At 37.8% G+C, this 18,263-nt stretch overlaps 1 protein-coding gene across 11 annotated transcripts in view; it reads left to right on the top strand.

Moving 5' to 3' along the window:
* Positions 1-18,263, top strand: part of NEDD4L (NEDD4 like E3 ubiquitin protein ligase) — a 180,065-nt gene that overhangs the window by 79,352 nt on the left and 82,450 nt on the right. For 4 of the 11 annotated variants that reach the window (XM_080371781.1, XM_080371771.1, XM_080371772.1 and 1 more), the window contains exons 4-5: positions 2,662-2,700; positions 5,466-5,519. In XM_080371781.1, coding sequence (XP_080227907.1) covers positions 2,662-2,700; positions 5,466-5,519 — 93 coding nt within the window. Of the gene's footprint in view, positions 1-2,661; positions 2,701-5,465; positions 5,520-5,540; positions 10,237-18,263 lie in introns of those variants that run through there. The other 7 variants (XM_080371775.1, XM_080371770.1, XM_080371780.1 and 4 more) reach the window with 5 other exon arrangements.

Below are 18,263 nucleotides of genomic sequence, written 5' to 3'. Positions count from 1 at the left end.
GTCTCAGGTAATTCTGAAAGACTGCCAGTTGACTCTTTCAGCTCTGTAACTTTTCTTTTTATATGATGGCGTCTAGCCTTTCACTAGCTTATTTTTACTTGGTTTTGTCTTCGTCAGATTAAATGGGTAACTTATGTCCTGCAGGAGTGCCTTCAAGAAGGCAGAAGGGACTGCATTTCCCCTTTTTATTTTCCTTTACATTACCTGTGCAGTTGTCTTGATACGTATCCTACTGTACAGTGGGACCTAGCCGTATTGAAGTGCTTAGCTACAGCCAAAAGGATTAAATGCAGTTTCCTTACTCTGAAAAAATAAAGTTATCAGAAAAAAATTCAGATTCATCTGGCATGATGTAGCTGTGTTGAATTTCTGAGGCCTTTTGTTTTGATTTACTTCTCTCCACACGTTTAGTTATTCCAACTGTAAGATTTGATTAATTCCTTGTGTTTCCTTTTGGAGCTGTGTTTTGAATAGCCTGCTAGAAATGCTTTCTTCTTCCTGCAGCAGAAAAAGCTGTATTTGCTGTTTGCCATCTTATGATCTTGTAAGATGCCAAGTATGTTCTTCAAATTCCTGCTGATAGGCTTGTGATTTCATATGTCAATTCTTCCAAAATTCTGGATGAATATTAACCAGTTTCCTCAATTTTACTGCGCTGAGCTCTGAAGACTTCACTTCTACATCAGTTGGGACAACTTCTATCTTCGTACCAAACCCTCTTAGTTAGTCTGCCTTTCCCATATGTAATGTTAAATATAATTTCCCATATCTAAATATGCTTAGTCTCCCCATTGAGCTTCATTGCTTAGTAGCATCATTTCTTTCCATGTTCTCGTTTTATTTGGATGGTTGAAAAACCTTTGTGTTTGTTCTCATATCCTGTGGAAGATCTAACTCAGCTTGACTCTTGGCAGTTCTTTATCTGTACAATACTTGCCCTTTTTAGGATGTAGCTCTTCTTGCTGATGAGTCTTTTTGTTGTTGTTTCCCTGCTAATATCCTTTATTAATTTATTCATGTACTTACGTCTGGAGCCTTTCTTTACCAGTGTTTTTCTCCTTTGCTAGGATTCCAGTGTTAGTACTTTCTGACTTGACCTACTAATTGCCTGACTTGCAAGGTGGAGGAAATTTCTGCCAATTACCAAGGCATTTACCAAAAATGGTGCTGCCTAATACATCAAATATTTCCTGAAATTTGTATTTGTGGTTAAGCTGCATTCAAAATAAATGTGTTATTGATGGACAGTAGTGCCCTCAAATTTAGTATGAGACCATGCTTCATTTGTTAAATTACATGGAACCTCTCTTGCCAATAACAGCCACATTTGATGAATACAAGTATTTAAATTTTTTTATTACTTTTTTTTTTCTTCTGAATATGTTTGTGTCTCTTAAGGCAAAAAAGCTGAAAGTTTCTCTGCCCTCAACCTCTATCCCTACCCTTCACCTATACTCATTTTATTCTTTTTCTCTACCCTTTACAATAGTGTTTTATGACCTGTTTTCCTACTTTCTCATAGGATTGTTTAGGATAAGCAGGTAAAACCTTTCTGAGAGTATGACTGTTAACACCTGCATAGCTGCCTATATAGGTTTAGAGTTTGATCTTTCTTTATGCTATTATTTCCTTTTGTCGTCTTTTTTCCCCCTAAATTCCCTAGAACAAGGTTTTCAAATTTCATTGATAATTAGTCACATACGTCTTGGCTTGAGGTTCAGCCCTAATTCGAAGCAGAAGGGAGGATGTACAGCTGTCAGCATGATGTGATCCTAGGAGTGCATGCAGACCTACAGTATGACTCCTATATTTCCATTTTGTAGAGGAATGCCAATGTATAGAAGGCCACTGCATCCTGGACATGATAAATCTATTGTATCTATATCAAGGAGTTAAGATTCTCCTCTGCTATAACAAAATTCTGGTGGTTGTAGAGCCAATTCATATTGTCAGCTCTTCTGGTGAATCTCTGGTATGTGAGAGAATGAGGGAATGATTTGGCGTGAAAACAAACCATTGGACATAACATACTTGCTTTTAAACTTACCCAGATTTGAATTGCACAGATTATTGTTTGTGGTTCTGATGTCTTTTAATCAATTTATTATTTCATGCTTGATCTCCCTTCAGGTTGCAGTCTATAAATGTATCTTATTCAGACTATTAAAAAAAAGAATTAAAATCCTCTACAGGCTGAGGGAGATTAGGAAGAGTATCACCTATTCAAAGGAAATAATCTTTCCTTTTGTCTTTTTTTTTTTCCTATTTACAGTATAATTCTTTCCTTATTTTTGTAGCCCTAAAGTTGCCCTGTGTTTAAGAAATAATTTTTTTTTTTAATCGGGGTTTAAATGCATCTTGAGAATTAAACGTCTTCAGGTTTTATTTCTGTAGGTTCTCAGCATTTGCCTTTTACTCATAGAACCCTATTTATACTTAACATCTATTATAGGATAATCTGACTCAAATATCCTCCCACATTTGGTTTGCTCAGTAAGGAATTTCTAAATAATTTGATGGCAGTATTTTTTTTCAAGTTTTTATGACATACTTTTTTCTTTTTTTTTCTAGAAAATTGTCACTTGCATGCACATTTTGATGATTGCAAAATGGAAAACCTAAAGAAATTTCAGTATGTAAATATGTTTATTTCTTTTACAGACACTGAATCCAAAATGGAATGAAGAATTTTATTTTAGAGTAAGTTTCCCTTTACTTGCAATATTTATTATAACACATACAGTTAATTACAGAGTATTTTATAAGGTTGGGAAGAAACTTATTTTTTATTTGTTGTTTATATATTTACATTAAAAAGACTTAGCCTGATGTTAGTGCTCTTCTGTTCCTGTAGTGATGGAATGATCAGCAGAAATTGGCATAAGATTAATTAGAAATAGACAATTTCACAATTTGAGATTTTTATTTAGAGTAAGTTATGAGCTAATTCATCTGACCAATAAGAAAAATTATTCTTACTTGAAAACATATTTTTAGCAGAGCATGTTTGCTGTGGTTTTAAAATGTTAATGCAGTAGGAAATAATCAGTTATTTCCAAGAGTTGTATGAAGTTTAAGTTATCATGGCAAAAAATAATGAAATAGAAAAGTAGAGAAGGAAGATAAAAAAAAGTAATTTCTCTTGGCCTTTATGTTACTTGCCACAAGGACAAAATATGCTTTTTTTCCCCCCATCATTCCATTTTAATCTTTCCAGTTCTTGCTTAACATTAAAGCCAAGTTATCCCTAAAACTGAGTGATTTGTGTCAGAAAAAATATTTTTAAATATTTGAAAGTGGTAAAGGAGTGTTAAAATAGTGATTATCAAAACAAACATGATATAAATGAGAAGGGTGATAACTTTATTATTTAGTTGCTGAAAATGTTTCCAAAGAAAAATGGCTTAGTTTTAACCCAGCTGTAGCTTTCACAAGAGAAGGGTATGTGGAATTTCAGTGTTTTTTAAAATTTAATCTTAAACAAGTGCTTGATAAAAGTTGTCATTTTGGAGTGTTAAAAACCGGTACCGTTTTGAACATTTTTTACAGAGTATTAGCAATTGACTGTCTTGCTAATAGGATCTTTAGATAGATAGTTCACACCAACAGAATTGTTAATACACAGGTTTTTGAGGTTCAAGTGGAATTTATATGTTTAAACATGTACCAGATAACTTTTCTAGGTTTTTCAGCTGGGTAATACGCATCTAAAGTAATTTTATCTAGTGAAATATTTTGATTTTTATAATGTACTCAGAGGGGAAAATACAGACTTACACTTTAAGAAGTTACATGGAGTTCATAGGAACTGTCTTGACACTAAATTACAACTGGACTGAAGGTTTTCTATTTTCATCACAATGGTTTTTGATGTTTGCACACCCTGTTACAGAAGTTACCATGAGATAAATTAAGCTACATGCCTGTAAAAATACAGAGGAGTCTTAAGACTGTAATTTTACTAGAAAGTCATTCCCTACTACAGGAGAATTTTCTGGTGAAGTGTTCAAATGCCTTGCCTTCAGCATAGAGCACAAACTATCCAGGGAGCTCACGATCGTGACTGTTCCACAGTAAAGGGAAGTGAAAGTAAGTTTTAGACTGTTGATCTATTTGAAGATACTTCAGGCTCTGCCAAATTTGATCCTGACTGCATAAGTGATTCTGAAATGGATGACCGCAGCACCATGAGCCCATCTTTATATCTATATCTATCTATCTATCTATTTATGAATACTGGTCTCATAAACATGCAGAATAGTAAGAAGGCTGTAAGGAGCAAATTCATGTATTTTAAAGTGAAATACATTTGCTCAGGATTAAGTAAGCTTGTTAGGTATATTTATGCTTATAATTTTAACTGATATTATTTGAGGTAGCCTTTTTAATAATTTACTTTTTCTAGTAAAAGAGAATACACAGAACTGCCACAATTCATGTTGCTTAGATGACATGTATAGCCCATAGAAGAGCTGTTAAAACACCTTGAAAACCCATTATTGTGGAATACTATTACTAAATTTTATTAATTAAACAAGTTGGAAATACTAACCTGGCTTACAAAACTTTTCTGAAAAAAACTATCAAGTGGATCAAGTAACATACAATTTTTTTCTTGTTTAATAGTCACTGTTTTTGTCTTCCTGCTAGAGTTCTTTGTTTTTTTCCTTTTAAATGTTGGTGGTCTTTCTGCTTAAATTTACTGCAATGTGAATAATTTTCTGGAGGTATATTTGCTGCTTTCAAGTGTCAGAGAGCCTTCTGTTGGGTTTTCCACAGGCATGTGTGATAGATAAATGGTGAGTGACGGACAGTCATATAGATGACTGTGAAATCCTGAAATAAATAGAGTAAAACTCTTGCTCCCTACAGTTTAGTTGAGCTTTGCTGCTGTAAAAGAAAAAGAATCTGGGAGTCCTGATAGTCTTTCCAGCCTGGGACTTGTTCCCAAAACACAGAGCTTGTCACTTCGGTCAGGCCACCTTTCCTGAGACCAAATTAGCTTTGTGGTGTGCCCAGGGCAGCTGAAGCTGCCCCATTAGCCCTTCCTGGCTGCAGCATGTGGGGCTGTGTGGGGTGTGTGGTGCATGAGGGAGAAGCAGCCTGGTTTGCCTGGGGATGTCCTCTCCAGATTCTTCTCTACAGTATGACAGCATGCTGCTCAGTGGTGTGCCACAGCCATGCCCTTTCATCTTTGGAGCTTTCTGTAGAAAGAGAAATGCAGTAACTGTCTTGCATTGAACACAGTAAATAAGAGCTTTTAATGTTAACTGCTAGGCTATTTCTAGTTGTACTGCGGTTTAGAAACAAAGTGTTCTAGTGCTCCAGTTTAAATTTAAGAGTTTCATAAAACCTGTTAATCCTGTTCTGTTTGCCTTGGTTTAATCACTGTATTAACTAGTACACATATGTTGTTATCATCAAGCTAATGAACCTAAAGTGACATTATTTTAACTTTCTTACAGGTAAACCCAACCAATCATCGTCTCTTGTTTGAAGTGTTTGATGAAAACAGATTGGTGAGTGCTTGTCTTGATTGTCTTTTACTGATCACAAGGCTCTGCATTAACACAGCTGATGAAATGTAGCACATCTGAAAGGTGTATTTCTGTCTGTTGTTTAAGTAAGTGTTCTAAGAAATGCAGATAGAAGCATAAAAAGCATCTGGGTTTGGGACTAATAGAGCATTAAACACAAAAGTAGTACTCTGTTGGGTCAGACCAAAATGTTCCTCCTTAACCCAGTATTCTGACAGTGAAATCCTCATCATATTCTTCCTTAGGCTTCTCCACTGCAAACCAATGCAGTCCCAACCTTTTTAGTCACTTAAAAAGCAGCTGCTTCATCCCCTGATCATTTTGGCATCTCTTTCCTGTACCTTTTAATACTTCGGCATCCTTTTTTGGGATGTGGTTACCAGAGCTGCACTGAACTGAGCACCCAAGGTGCAGGTGTATGAAGGTCTAAGGTAACAGCAAAATAATCCTCTCTGTTATGTTTTCAGTTCTCTGCCTCATAATGCCCAGCATACTGTCAGTGGTTTTGGTCTTGAACTTAATTTGTCTGATGCAGTAGCTCTTCTAGAGAAGTATTCCAGTGTCTTACTGGTTCTTGCTTTTGTTATGATGTAGTTAAGATTTCCACGCAGACATACATGATATAAGTGATACTGTCATTCTGAACATACTAGGTTAAATAGGCCAGTGCAGTGGCAGACTGGGTGACTGACTTGTTGGGTTCTTATCTTTCAAAAACTGTAACGCCATCTCTTTGTTTATGAGATCAGGTATTAGCATTTTCTTGGCTGGGTGCAGTACAACCTCTAGTAAACTTGTTTCTTTTGTGAAGATTAGGATCAGTGTTGTGAAGATCTTTTTATTCAAAAAAACCTCAGTATGGAAACATCTGTCTTTAAAAACAGTATATGCTTTTCCTCTGTCTTCTTATTAAATGTAGACCAAAGGAAAACATAAAAGCTGTAATATTCCAGGGAAAAAGAGGACATAGAGCAAAATGATTATGTCCTCCTTCAGGTGGAAGTCAATCAGTAAATCTGTGTTTAGAGTGGGCTGACTGTGAGCATATTTATTGACATAAAGATTGTAACAACCACTTGCACTATTAAAACTGTCCTATACCTTTTGAACTTCAAGGAGATCATCTGTCAGTTCTTCCAAGCTTTAAGGCCCTCTTCCCCCACTAGCCGATACAAACAACACTGAAGCAGAAATACTGTAACTGTGAGGCAGAGTATGTAAGCCCAGGCTCAGGACTGCGCTGATGTTACGGTGTGGCTTGCATGTGTCTTGGGGGATGTTGGAGGAGGTTTGTGTCAGCATGAAGGGCAAAGTGGAACTCATGGAAGAGGCTTCACTGGTCCACAGAAGTGGTGGCATGCATGGGGATGGCTGTGGGTGATGGGGAAACAGAGTGGCGGTTCAGAAGAAATATCTTATGTGCAGTGACAGCTGAGAAGAGTCTTGGTATACTCATTTCAGATATATTGCTTAAGAATTTCCAAGTGACTGTATGCAGTTCTGGCCTTATATTGACACTTTCGGTACTACTTTATTGTTGAACTGTTTTCTGTTTCTTCTTGTGGTCCTGCTCCTGTAGACTGTCTGCCCTTGAGCTCATAACCTCCCTGCAAAGGTAGCTTAGGAGTTGTTGCTTTCCTTTCAGAAGGTGTTCTGATCTATTAACAAAGCAAGTACGTCGGGGGGTTTAGAGCAGTAGGTTTCCATCAAGTGATGTTTACAGAATGAGAAGACATTGAGCTGATTATTTTGGCTTTCCTGTGAAATACTTATTGCCAATACTTGCATGGTTTTATCACAATAACTTTGTTTCTTATTCATATTCCCAATTAGCAAAGCACTTTCTATCTTTGCAGTACATCCTTTCCTTCCTGTCCCCCAATCAAAATAAAGAATATACAATGCAAGCTTCATCTTTGGTGCGAAGAGAGACTGTGTCCTTGGATAGTATGTTTTCTCTGAAAGATAATATAAAATAATATTAATAACTGTGCTTCCACAAGGCAATCTACAGTACTATCACTGTGTTGAAGCTATTCCTGTTTTTCTTTTTGGCTTATAGTCCGCTTAAAACAATGGGGGATTGTGCTGGCTGCTGGCACTTCTATCGTTTAAAGCTTCCATTTGTCTTGTCATTGGTCTTTTTCTGTCTTTTGAAAACAAGCTGCTTGCAAACAGAGGTTTAAATGTCTAGACAGAGTATTGACCCTCCACGTACAAATTTTCAGAGCTGTTGACAAAATCTACACTGTCAGGTTCTCCTAGGGAACAAATGTCCATGTATTGCAACGAAGCCACACTTCATCGTAAACAGTTTCTTTTCTAGTACATGCTAGCTAACAAGTGTGAACACACTTCAAATGTGAGTATCCTCAGACCACTGGATTTCTGCAATCTAATAGAGTTGATTTAGGATCTTTGCTTTACATTTTGGTGTATCCTGTCTGTCTGTTCTTTTTCTGAGGTGTTTGACTCTTGGAGAGCGTAACTGTATTCCATGCTGGCAATTGCACTCGTAATATTGCTAACTTTCTCACTGGAGGCTGGCCAGCAATGGGCAGAGTTTCTGTACAGTGTTTGAGACAAATCAGTACAAAACGACATGCAACACCCGTCTCCGGTTTTCCCTTGTCTTTACTGCCTGGTAAAACTGAAAAAGAAACTTTCTTTCCTGCAATCTTGCATATTTCTGCTGGTTTTATTGTGTGAGAAATCTTTGCCATGTGTATGATTGCTTTGTTTGTTGTGATTTTTAATTATTAAAAGGGACTGTGCAGGGTAGTGCAGGTTATATTGTGTTTGTAGAGACAGTGTAAAAGTTGTGGCTTTTTAAAGGCAAGAAGTTTCTTGCTTAATCATGTTATGAGCACAGTTAAAATTGAAAGCATAAGCGTGCTATATTTATTCATGTTCTGCCATGACAGCCTAATGCTGTAACAGACCAAAATGTTAAGCTTGAAGTAATTTTTCTAATTTGCGTGTGGAGTTGACTTAAACTTTTAACACTAAATTTAAGTGGTTTTGTGGTAGTTAAGTTTGTGTGTGTGTGCTTTATATGAATGTGCCTTGTGAATATGATGTGGTTTAGATTTATAGCAGTGCCGAGTGTGTTCGCTGCCTTAGTCAGCTGTGAGAGCTCTCCCGCTGGGGCCGCTCCTCTCTGATGGAAAAGGAGCAGCTGTGAAGGTGCTGTTTCAGGCTCTTGCTGGCATAAAAAAAAAAAAAGAAAAAAAAAAAGAAAACCCCCACTAGCTTACATTGGAGAGAGGGAACCAGGCCACGTGACTCCCACCATCCTACCCTATGTCACAGTGTGTAGGAGCACTGAGTGCTCTTACCCAATCATGCCTGGAATGCTGCTTGCCACTTGGGCTATTTCTGCTATCTGTCGCTATCAGGGCTGCAGTGCTAACAGTTTGGCAGATGGGACACTTTTTCTTGGAGTTTCTGTCTTTGGTTTTTAACTTCTGGCAGTGCCTGAATTGTTGCTGTACTCCCTCTCTCCTTTTCTTCTCTCTGTAAAACCATGGCCCATTGGCTGCGGTTTCATTTTGGCTCTGGGAGAAGCAACACAGCCCCCGAATCAGAGATCCTCGACCGGGAGAGAGAAGATGACTTTTTCATGACATTCCACACTTTGCCAAGAAGAAACAGTCCTCACACTTTCTCCCGACACGGAGCAGATTATGGTGGTGGCAGCGATTTGCAAGAAGTGGGCTCCTTAAAAAGGAGTACATCCATGTTTATTCCCCAGCTGCTGAACAGTATTGATGCGCGTCCAATGAGAAGCTCGTCAATGCAGATCTCTCTTCAGCGCAAAGCTGCGAACGGCTGCGCAGATGAGTACGCAACCCTGGAATCTCCTGAGAAGGCACTTCCTTGTAAATTCTCAGACTTCAGGGAACTTTATGCATCTCCTGTTGAAAACCGTTCTTCTCCAAGCTGTCCAGAGGTGACTCCTGAAAATTCTCCACCCAGGCTGATGGAACAGTTAGGGCAACAGATTAATGGGACTGTTTGCTGTCATCGTAGAATATTTTGTACTATTCCTTCCAATAACCAGAGTGAGGATGCTTCATCAGCTACCCAAGAAGGTGAGGCAAATGAAGCAGCTTCAGGTTTAAACATAAGTGGTCTGAGAATTCAGCATCGGGCTTCAAGTGCAGACATGCCTCAGGTTACTCTACTACCCTTTGGTACTGATGCTCAAAATAATGCTCCCACCCCTGAAACCCGGCGTTGGTCTTTGCAACATGTGCCAGATATGTCAGCAAATTCAGGGAAAAAGTTCTTTGTTCTCCAGTTACAGCAACCACAGACAAGTGGTACAGGTGCAGGAGGTGAATATAACTTTGGTTTTACTGGAACGAAAGGGGATAGATTGGTCAGGTATCCTCGGATACGGCTAGAAAGGAGTACTTCCTACCCTGTCCAGCCACCAACAGAAGAAATTAGCCCCACAGCTGATGGATTGAATTCAGAACTGCATGGAAATGGCAGGAATGGGTCAGAAATATCTAGAAGCGATTCAGTAGAGCGGATTCCTCAAGGGCAGGGATGCTTGTTTAAAATCAGACCGGATCAAAACACAAGGCAGCAGCACTTCAGAATTCTTGTCACCCGTGGTCCTGAAGAACAAAATGAGGTTGTTGGTAAAGAGGGTCACGGCACCCCTGGTCCTATAGCAGCCAGTACCACAGTAAGTATGATGCTGAGTATGCTACGCTACTAAAGTACAGAATTGCCATGCAAAGGCTTCTAGGCTTGAGGCAACTGAAGCACTTCCATTGTTAATGCTAGAATGTTCTGCATTTCTCTGGAGCAAATCACAAATCATCTCTATTTCTAATCTAACATAACTTTGCTCTCCGTTGTGATTACATCCAGTGTAATATTTTGAGATCGTAATGTCACATGTTTCTTAAGTCATTGTTACATCAGCTGGAAAGATTTTGAAAAATCAGAACATTCAAATGACAAATTAAGTGTTCATGTTAATATAGTTGGCTGAGACCTTGCTGCATGAAGAATTCTTCATGCACACTTTTTAAAACCAAATACTTTTACACCTTCTAAGTATAATGTACCCATGTGTATGTGTACCTCTGCATGATTTTAAAGTATGTATTGTAATGCAATATTAGCTAAGACTGTAGAAATCTTACAGTAATTCCAATCAAGATATTGACTTAGATTAGGTACCAAGAAGTTAGGAAAAAAACACTGCCTTTCACAGTAATTTGTGTGGTTTTGGGTTTTTGGTTGGTTTTTTTTTTTTTTTTTTTTTGGGGGGGGGGCAGGGGGGGACACATTGCTGGTAATGAAAAATGTGTCCTCAGTTTTTGTGTGCCGGAAGTCCTGATCAAAGAATGTACAAGTGGCTTGGCTGAACTTAAGTAAACTGTTCTGTTGTTTGTATTTGCCTTGATTTTGCTTTAAGATGACAAAATTAATCTTCTGGGTTTTCTATGTTATAATGGGAAGGTACTGATGCTTTATGTTGTAAAGCTGCTTTTTAAAAGACCAAAGTAGGAATAAAACTTAAGGGTTTAGATTAGTCATTTGCTTAAATTGCATTACTGTGCAATTTAACACTGCCCACTTGAGTTCCTAAGCTCAGTGATGCTGTATATAGAATAGTAAGCACTCTGTCTCCAGCTGTGAAAATGGATTCACTACAAGATATTTTGTTCTTCGTTATTTGTGTGTTCTCGTTCTCCTGCACCTTTGTTCAGTGAAAGGTAGCATAAAAGACAGCTGCTTACTGCAGCAAGGCTGTATGATGACTCTGCAGCTTTCCTATGAAAAAGCTAAGAGTCTCCCAAGTTACTCCAGTGTAACCTTCATTTTAGCTTTTCTGTAGGCATTGTGAGTAGAAAATCAGAAAGTATCCCTAAGCTTTTATTTTTAAAAAGTTTTTTTTTAAAAAATATCCCTTGCCAGCACAGATTTCATTTCAGTCTTTGCAAGCTAGCAATTTTGTTAAGTAGTGTATGCTATCTTTTCTGCCAGCCTGCGAACATTTCAGCAGGAAAATTTGGAATGCAGAAACTTCACTGATTTTCTTCTTCATTTGACTTTCATTTATGCAGTACAGTGTGTTAAGTGTTTTCATACTAGAAATGGGGAAAAAACCCAGTATGTCTAATTTTTCCTTGCCTATTTGCTATCCCTTGTTCCTTTCCAGTAATAGCTGTTCATGGGGAGCCACCATAACCAATTACATAAGTAGCTATAGTATGTCCAACCTAGTACGAAAGCATCAGAGGTTTACGGATCAATGCAGCTTGCAGAAAGATGTCTCCCAGTGTCTCTGCCGTAGTACACATTTTTTTCTGAAGGATTTACCCCCTGAAGTCACTTCTTTGAAGTTCACTGTAGTAATCATTCACATACCAAGGACATATTTCAGTGTTTCCGGAGAAGAATTATGAAATTTGTTCCTACGTGCTGTTAGTTATAGTTACCATGGGAAATCAATTTAGCCAGCCGTGAAGTATGGCAGTCAGAGACACTCAGTCCAAATGGTACTTGCATTCTTCAGTGCAAAAACTTTGAAAAAACAAAGAATTAATTGAAACTTAAAACTTCTGGGTGGCGTTTTCTCATGTTTGTAGTAAGCCCAGAAACATTGTGGGTAGAGATAATTGGCTAGGCAAGATGCCATAGGAAGTGTGGAGATTGAAATAATTTTGGTGAAAATCTTGCTTTATTTTGTCAACATATAAAACATTCTTTAGCAAGGTGTCAATTTTAATCTATCCCACAGAACTTTCTTTGGAGGACCTATGATGCTAATTAAGGATGTACCTGAAATATTTGTTCTGTTAAGCTGATGGGAAAAGTCGCTGTGTTTTATAGCTGTTAGCATTTAAAAAAAAAAAAATTCTAGACTCTTCCAGTTAAACAAGTTTGTGTGTATTTGATTGATATAGGGCATGGGCCTGGGGCTGTAAGCAGCAGCTGCTACAGCCTTATTTATCTTGAGTGAAAACATTCAAGCGGGCGTCTGCAGTCCTACTGCTACCAAGTGTTTATGACCTTTCAAATATCTTCAGTTTTATACTGAAGTGTTTTTTGGCAAGCAGGATGTATTTCATTACAAGTCGTTATAAAATATTAAGTAAAGTATGAGCTTATGTCCAATTGTGAAAAATTTTTTTTGAGAGCCTTGTTACAAATTCTTTTGACTACTGTGTTATTTTATATTTAATGCAATAGCTACTGCTAAGTGTGTATATATACCATGGCATATAACAAATACATTGTTTATAATTTGGGGTCTGTGAGTGCATAGCTGTATTGCTGGGAAACACTTCAAAAATCTTGTGTATTGGACTACTGTTTTAGAGACTTGACAAAGGCATCTTTGTTGTGATAAAAATACAAAGTGTCATAACAAAATGTTGTAGTAGTAGTAGTATTGAGTTATGTTTAGTTAAGAAACAGAAATGGCAACTCTCAACTCCATTTCTCACAAGTCAGCTTTATTTTCCTGTCTTGGAAATAATTTTAGAATAAATATTGTTGTGAAAGTACAGAGACTCTACTTAGGCTCCTAAGATATCTAATGGGTTTGGAGCACGTAAACCAAAAAGAGCAAGCTAGGATAAATGCAACCGGGCCAAAATTCTGCATTTTGCACTGCCCAGGAGACTTGAATGTGGCACTGAGGTCCCATGCCTTGTTTGGGCTGTTGCCCTGTGGCAAACCAGCAACTGATTGCCTGAACTCTAGCTGAGACATGCTGGTAAAACTGGTTTATCTGAAAGTGGGTGACCATGTGCAGTGCACGTGATGGCTTTCACGTGGAATCTATGGGAAGTGGTTAAAAACCTAATCCACAGAATGTGTAACTCGATGAAATTAAGGAACTAGAACTGCTACTTCTCTGCTGCTGCCTCTCCCAAAGGCTGTAACATCCCCTTCCCTGCCTTACTCTGCCCTTTCTTATAGGTCATTCAAAACTGCATTCTTAAGTTGATGCCCTGAATTTTGGTGGGGAAGGGATCCAGTTCCATTGTTTTAATGGGAACGCTTTCGTGGGAGACCTCTGCCTGTCATTGAGGCAGTGAACTTCAGATGGTGTCAATGGTGAGCTTTGCCTTTGATCAGGAATAATTTCCATCACCTAGAGCAGAGCCAACTACTGTTAATAAAGCTGTTTAGGGGAAAGGCAGAGTTGTTTGCTAGAACCTTTCTACAAAACTAGTAATTTGCAACTGACAATTACATGACTGCAATGCAGATGAGGATTAATTTTATTCAGAAAACTTCAGAATCATATAATAATGTATTTTAATGTATCGTTGTATTATATAGCACAAGGATGTTGCCTGTTTTCTAGAGGGGATGAATGCTCCTCTTAGTTATTTTGTTCCAGTTTCAGTGATGCCTCCTCAGTGTAAAAAGGCTGCTAGTAACGCCTTCATACCTTAGTGACTTCCTCTGATTTGGAATAGATTTCTTTGAGGGCAAAACTTTGCAAAGACTAGATAGTAATCCACTCAGAAAATTACTGCTGCTAGGCAAATTTAAAACCTTGAACCATCTTCTTTCATATCCCACTAGGAGAGCTGTGAGTCAAACTTGTTTAATCATATTGGGGATTATTTATTCATGTGTTTGACCTAAGAGAAAGCAGGTCAGTGAGATTGCTGATTGATTTAGAGGAACTGCTGGTGAAAATTTTCTAGTGTTTAACAGTGTTACTAAAATAGTACCTAATGTTAAATCATATATATATAAGATGCTCATTTCTGTTCTATCTAGGATTAGAAATGTAATCTAAAGAATTCAACACTTCCATAGACCTTCCTTACACAGTGCAGCCCTGCTACAATATTTCTACCTTAGTTGGACTGTGAATTAATGTCAGATATATAGGAGCCTATGTTCAGAAATGCACAAAAATTCTCTGTGCAGAAAAGTATGTATAGTTGATCCATCAGCTGTATATATTATCAACAGTTTGTCAGAAAAGGGATGTTATTGTGGCATACTATATCATATATTACCAAATAAAAGAGAAAAATGCCAATTGCCTTACAGATTGGTGTTTACTGTTACTCCATTTTTGGTCAAAAGCTCTTGACACATCATGCTCTAAGATATTCATAGTCTGTGATATGGAAGTCTTGGGATAGTTTGGGGGTTTTTTTATGGCTCAGGGAAAAAATAATCAAATGATGGAAATACAGTTTTATTCAATTTTACATCTTTGAAAAAATGTAATACATGTAAATAAAAAAAAAGATTAGTTAAGGGATGACAAGGTTGTGCTTTTTGTAGCTTGAATATTTATTTTGTAGACAGTCTCACAAATTATGTGGTTTTCAATAGCAAGTGTCCACTTCAGTGCTACTGTGCTATCTCCTTTGTATTTTTATATATCATTGCCTCATGAGTTACCACTCTCAGTATTGTGGATCACTGTTCTCTTAACTGGAGATAGTTTTCTGTGCACAGTGATGAAGAAGCATTTCAATCCCCATTAGCTGACTAAGCCTTTCCTGTGAGAAGCAAAAGAAAGTGAAATAAATTTGATTGTTTGCAAGCCTTTGAAGATGATGTATTTATAGAGGAGCCTCCGCTGGCCACATCTTCAGGCCATGTTTCTGCCATAGTGTTTACTTTCCATATCTTTTTATTTCACATTTCTAGCCTGTCTTTGATCCAGTGGGTTGAAAAAGAGGAATTTCTTAATTAGCAGTTCTATCCTGTGACCTGACTTAGCTGTAATGAACAAGTAGCAGTTGTCTATATTGCCCTGTGCTAAGCCTTAATTTGTAACATACTGCTGTATGACATACATGTACCACTGTATGACAACTGAAAAGGGTCGTGGAGGAATAACATCGTTCTGTATTTTTACCAGTGTTGTTTGCATAATGGGACATATTTTGGTTAGTATGAAATTCAGTTCTGGATTGAGTGTTCTGGTGTTTTTACTTTTGTACATAAACTGATCTGTTTGATTAAAAAAAACAAACAGTCCTCCTGTGTTTTTGTGCCACAGTAAACTATGTCAAAGTCTGAAAGTCTCTTTCCTGAGATGGTACTGAGACCCCAAGTGGTTTAGATATTGCTGATTGGTACAAGAAAACTTGGTGGAAAGCTTAAAAGATGAAAGGAAAAGGGCTTCCCCCCCATCCCATTCAAATAACCATTGCCAGAGTTCATTTGTTTGTTTGGTTAGTGCAGTCCACAGGGAGAGATCTTAATTTTCTCTTTCAGTGTTTCTCTTCTTACCCACTCCTGTGGTCATTCACCAGCCTGTCATTGACACAGTATTTAGCACTTAATATAACGTCATTCATCATCTTTAACTAGCCCCCCACACTGATACTTTTTTAGGACTTGAGTTGGTATGGGAAATGGTAATGCTTTTGAATTGGAAAAGAGGTTTAATTGCTTCTCTTATAATTTTTGAACCAAGTCTAAATGTCTGAGAACTCCAAAGAATAAATAGACAAAAATGGAACAAATCCTTTTCCTAACGATCTCACTGTTTTATCTCCTATCCTGTTTTCATATGGATGACAAAGGTATATTAAAACCAGCAGTGACTCTTATTAAGATCTAACACGCAGAGTGAAATGTACTTGGCATGAGAGACTTTCCTTTGTCCGTCTATTCATCCATCCATGCAGGTATAGTGAGAATTACCTGTGGAAAAAGTTACAACTGGCTGCATCCACACCTGTGGTGCTGGGAGTGTGGTGTTCATGGCTGAGCTGTGCTGAACTGCTTCTGCATCTTCATTTCAGAAGCATCTACTGAGTGCAGTACAGCACTCTAAATGGTACAGACCAAGAAAAGTCAAATTGTTAATAGTTTATTTGCTAACCTTCGTTATACCAGGAGCATATTCTGAAAAAATGTAGACAACATCTAAACCAAGCAAAATCTGTGTCAGAAGCAAGTATTTCTTCCCAGGTCTCTTTAAGGATCGCTGAATCAGTACTGGAACCGAATCAGCTCACCAGAACACCGGGGCATTGCTAGGCAAACCATGTGGGACTGTTTAAAAGGTGTGTAGATATGGCACTTTAGGGACATGGTTTAGCAGTGGACTTGGCTGTGTCAGATTAATGGTCTGGAGTCTATGATCTTAAAAGGTCTTTTCTTACCTAAATGATTATATGGAAGTGTTCTGCCCTTTTAAAGGCTGCGTTCTCTTCCAGTGGTACCCAGGACTCGTGCTGCCCAGCAACTTTATTTTGTATATTTCAGTTGTCTTAAGTTTGGAGACCTACTTCAGGGATTGCTGTCTAGACTCTTGGTAGGCATTTCTAGAACATAATTTGTGTTGCCCTTAGCCAGATGTTTAAAATAGCTCAAATGAATGGTGCTATGAATTTCCTGTCTCTCTGCTTGCTATACAAGGAGTGCAAATGACTCTCTGGAAAAACCTCTGTTCTGTGGAGATAAGGACTTGGTTGACATTTGCAGGTAGAGGTGATTAATTCCATCCCTCAGGTCTTTTTAGGTTTTCTGTTAAGGGCAAAATTGGTTCTCTTCCCCTCCTCTCAACAAACCTCCCTCTAGATTGCAGTGAAAGAAAGGTGTCTCCCAGACCACGACAGACTGAGCCTAGAAACTGCCATCTTCCCATCCTTTTCTGTTCAGGGATCTGCCACACTTGGGCCCTTCCTTCATGTGTAATCTCCCCCTCCCTTTTTTGTTCTCCCCCTCCAGAAATCACCTGCCTCCCTTCTTAATTAGCCTTTCCATCAGTTTGCACGTCTGTTCTTAAAAGATCTTCCCATCCTGGAAGGGGCAGACTATCATGTTCAAACATGTGCAGAGCAGAAGCTAGTTTTAGAATAAGGAAGGTACCAATGAGCAGACTGATTTTGGGGTTTTTTTTCTTTTCTTTTTTTCATGTCACTGGAGAACAAATATCACACTGTAAGTAGTTTGAATTGGGTTGCAGAATCAAGAAATCAATACGTAATTTTTAGTCAAGCTTTCAGAGTCAAGAATTGGCAGTACTATCTATACCCTGTCCTTTCACATTCTTAAAATTCCCTGGGAAACTTCTGAAGTTTATTAGAGTTCATTGTCAGGCATTTTTCTTTTTCTCCCTGAAAGCTGTATCATTTGGTATTTCCCCGTAGAGAAAACAGAGTAAAACTTTGAGCAGAAGAGCTGGAAATGACATCTCTTTTCTTTTTTTTTCTTTTCTTTTTTTTTTTTTTTTTTTTTTTTTTTAATAGCAGTAACAAACTTTTTGATCCTGCATGGAAAAATTCTGTGCTGAGTTTCAGTACAGAGTTGTCTTTTTAAAGCTGAGTTTATAAGGCCTTCACTTCATAATGGAAATGCTGACAGTCTTAACATTGAAGGTGCCAGCCAGAACAGCTTTGGTATAGATCTAGCCACAGGAAAATTACAGAAAATAAACCAGATACAGTCTTGATCACTTTTTGTACTGTTCACCTGTTTCCCTATTTGAGATAAGCTCTCAAGTAATGAAGAATTTAGGAATGTGCATGTTTTATGACTGTTCTTGTTCAAAAAGCTATTCCAAATCCAAATCTATCCTGCTTACTTAGTTTCTAGATTAAATCTCATTGTAAAATTTATTACTGCATACATTCATCTAAAATCTGGTGCTTTTATGTTTAGTTTTTTTTCCACCTAATAGAAAGGCATTGGTAGCTTCCAGAAGTCAGCAATAATGTACAGAAAAATATATTAAAAAAATCAGCAGTCTGACCA

Source organism: Falco punctatus (genome assembly GCF_963210335.1).
Source record: "Falco punctatus genome assembly, chromosome: Z".
Lineage (NCBI taxonomy): Eukaryota > Metazoa > Chordata > Aves > Falconiformes > Falconidae > Falco > Falco punctatus.
Note: the sequence above shows the minus strand (reverse complement) of the source record. Positions and strands in the feature narration are given on the sequence as shown.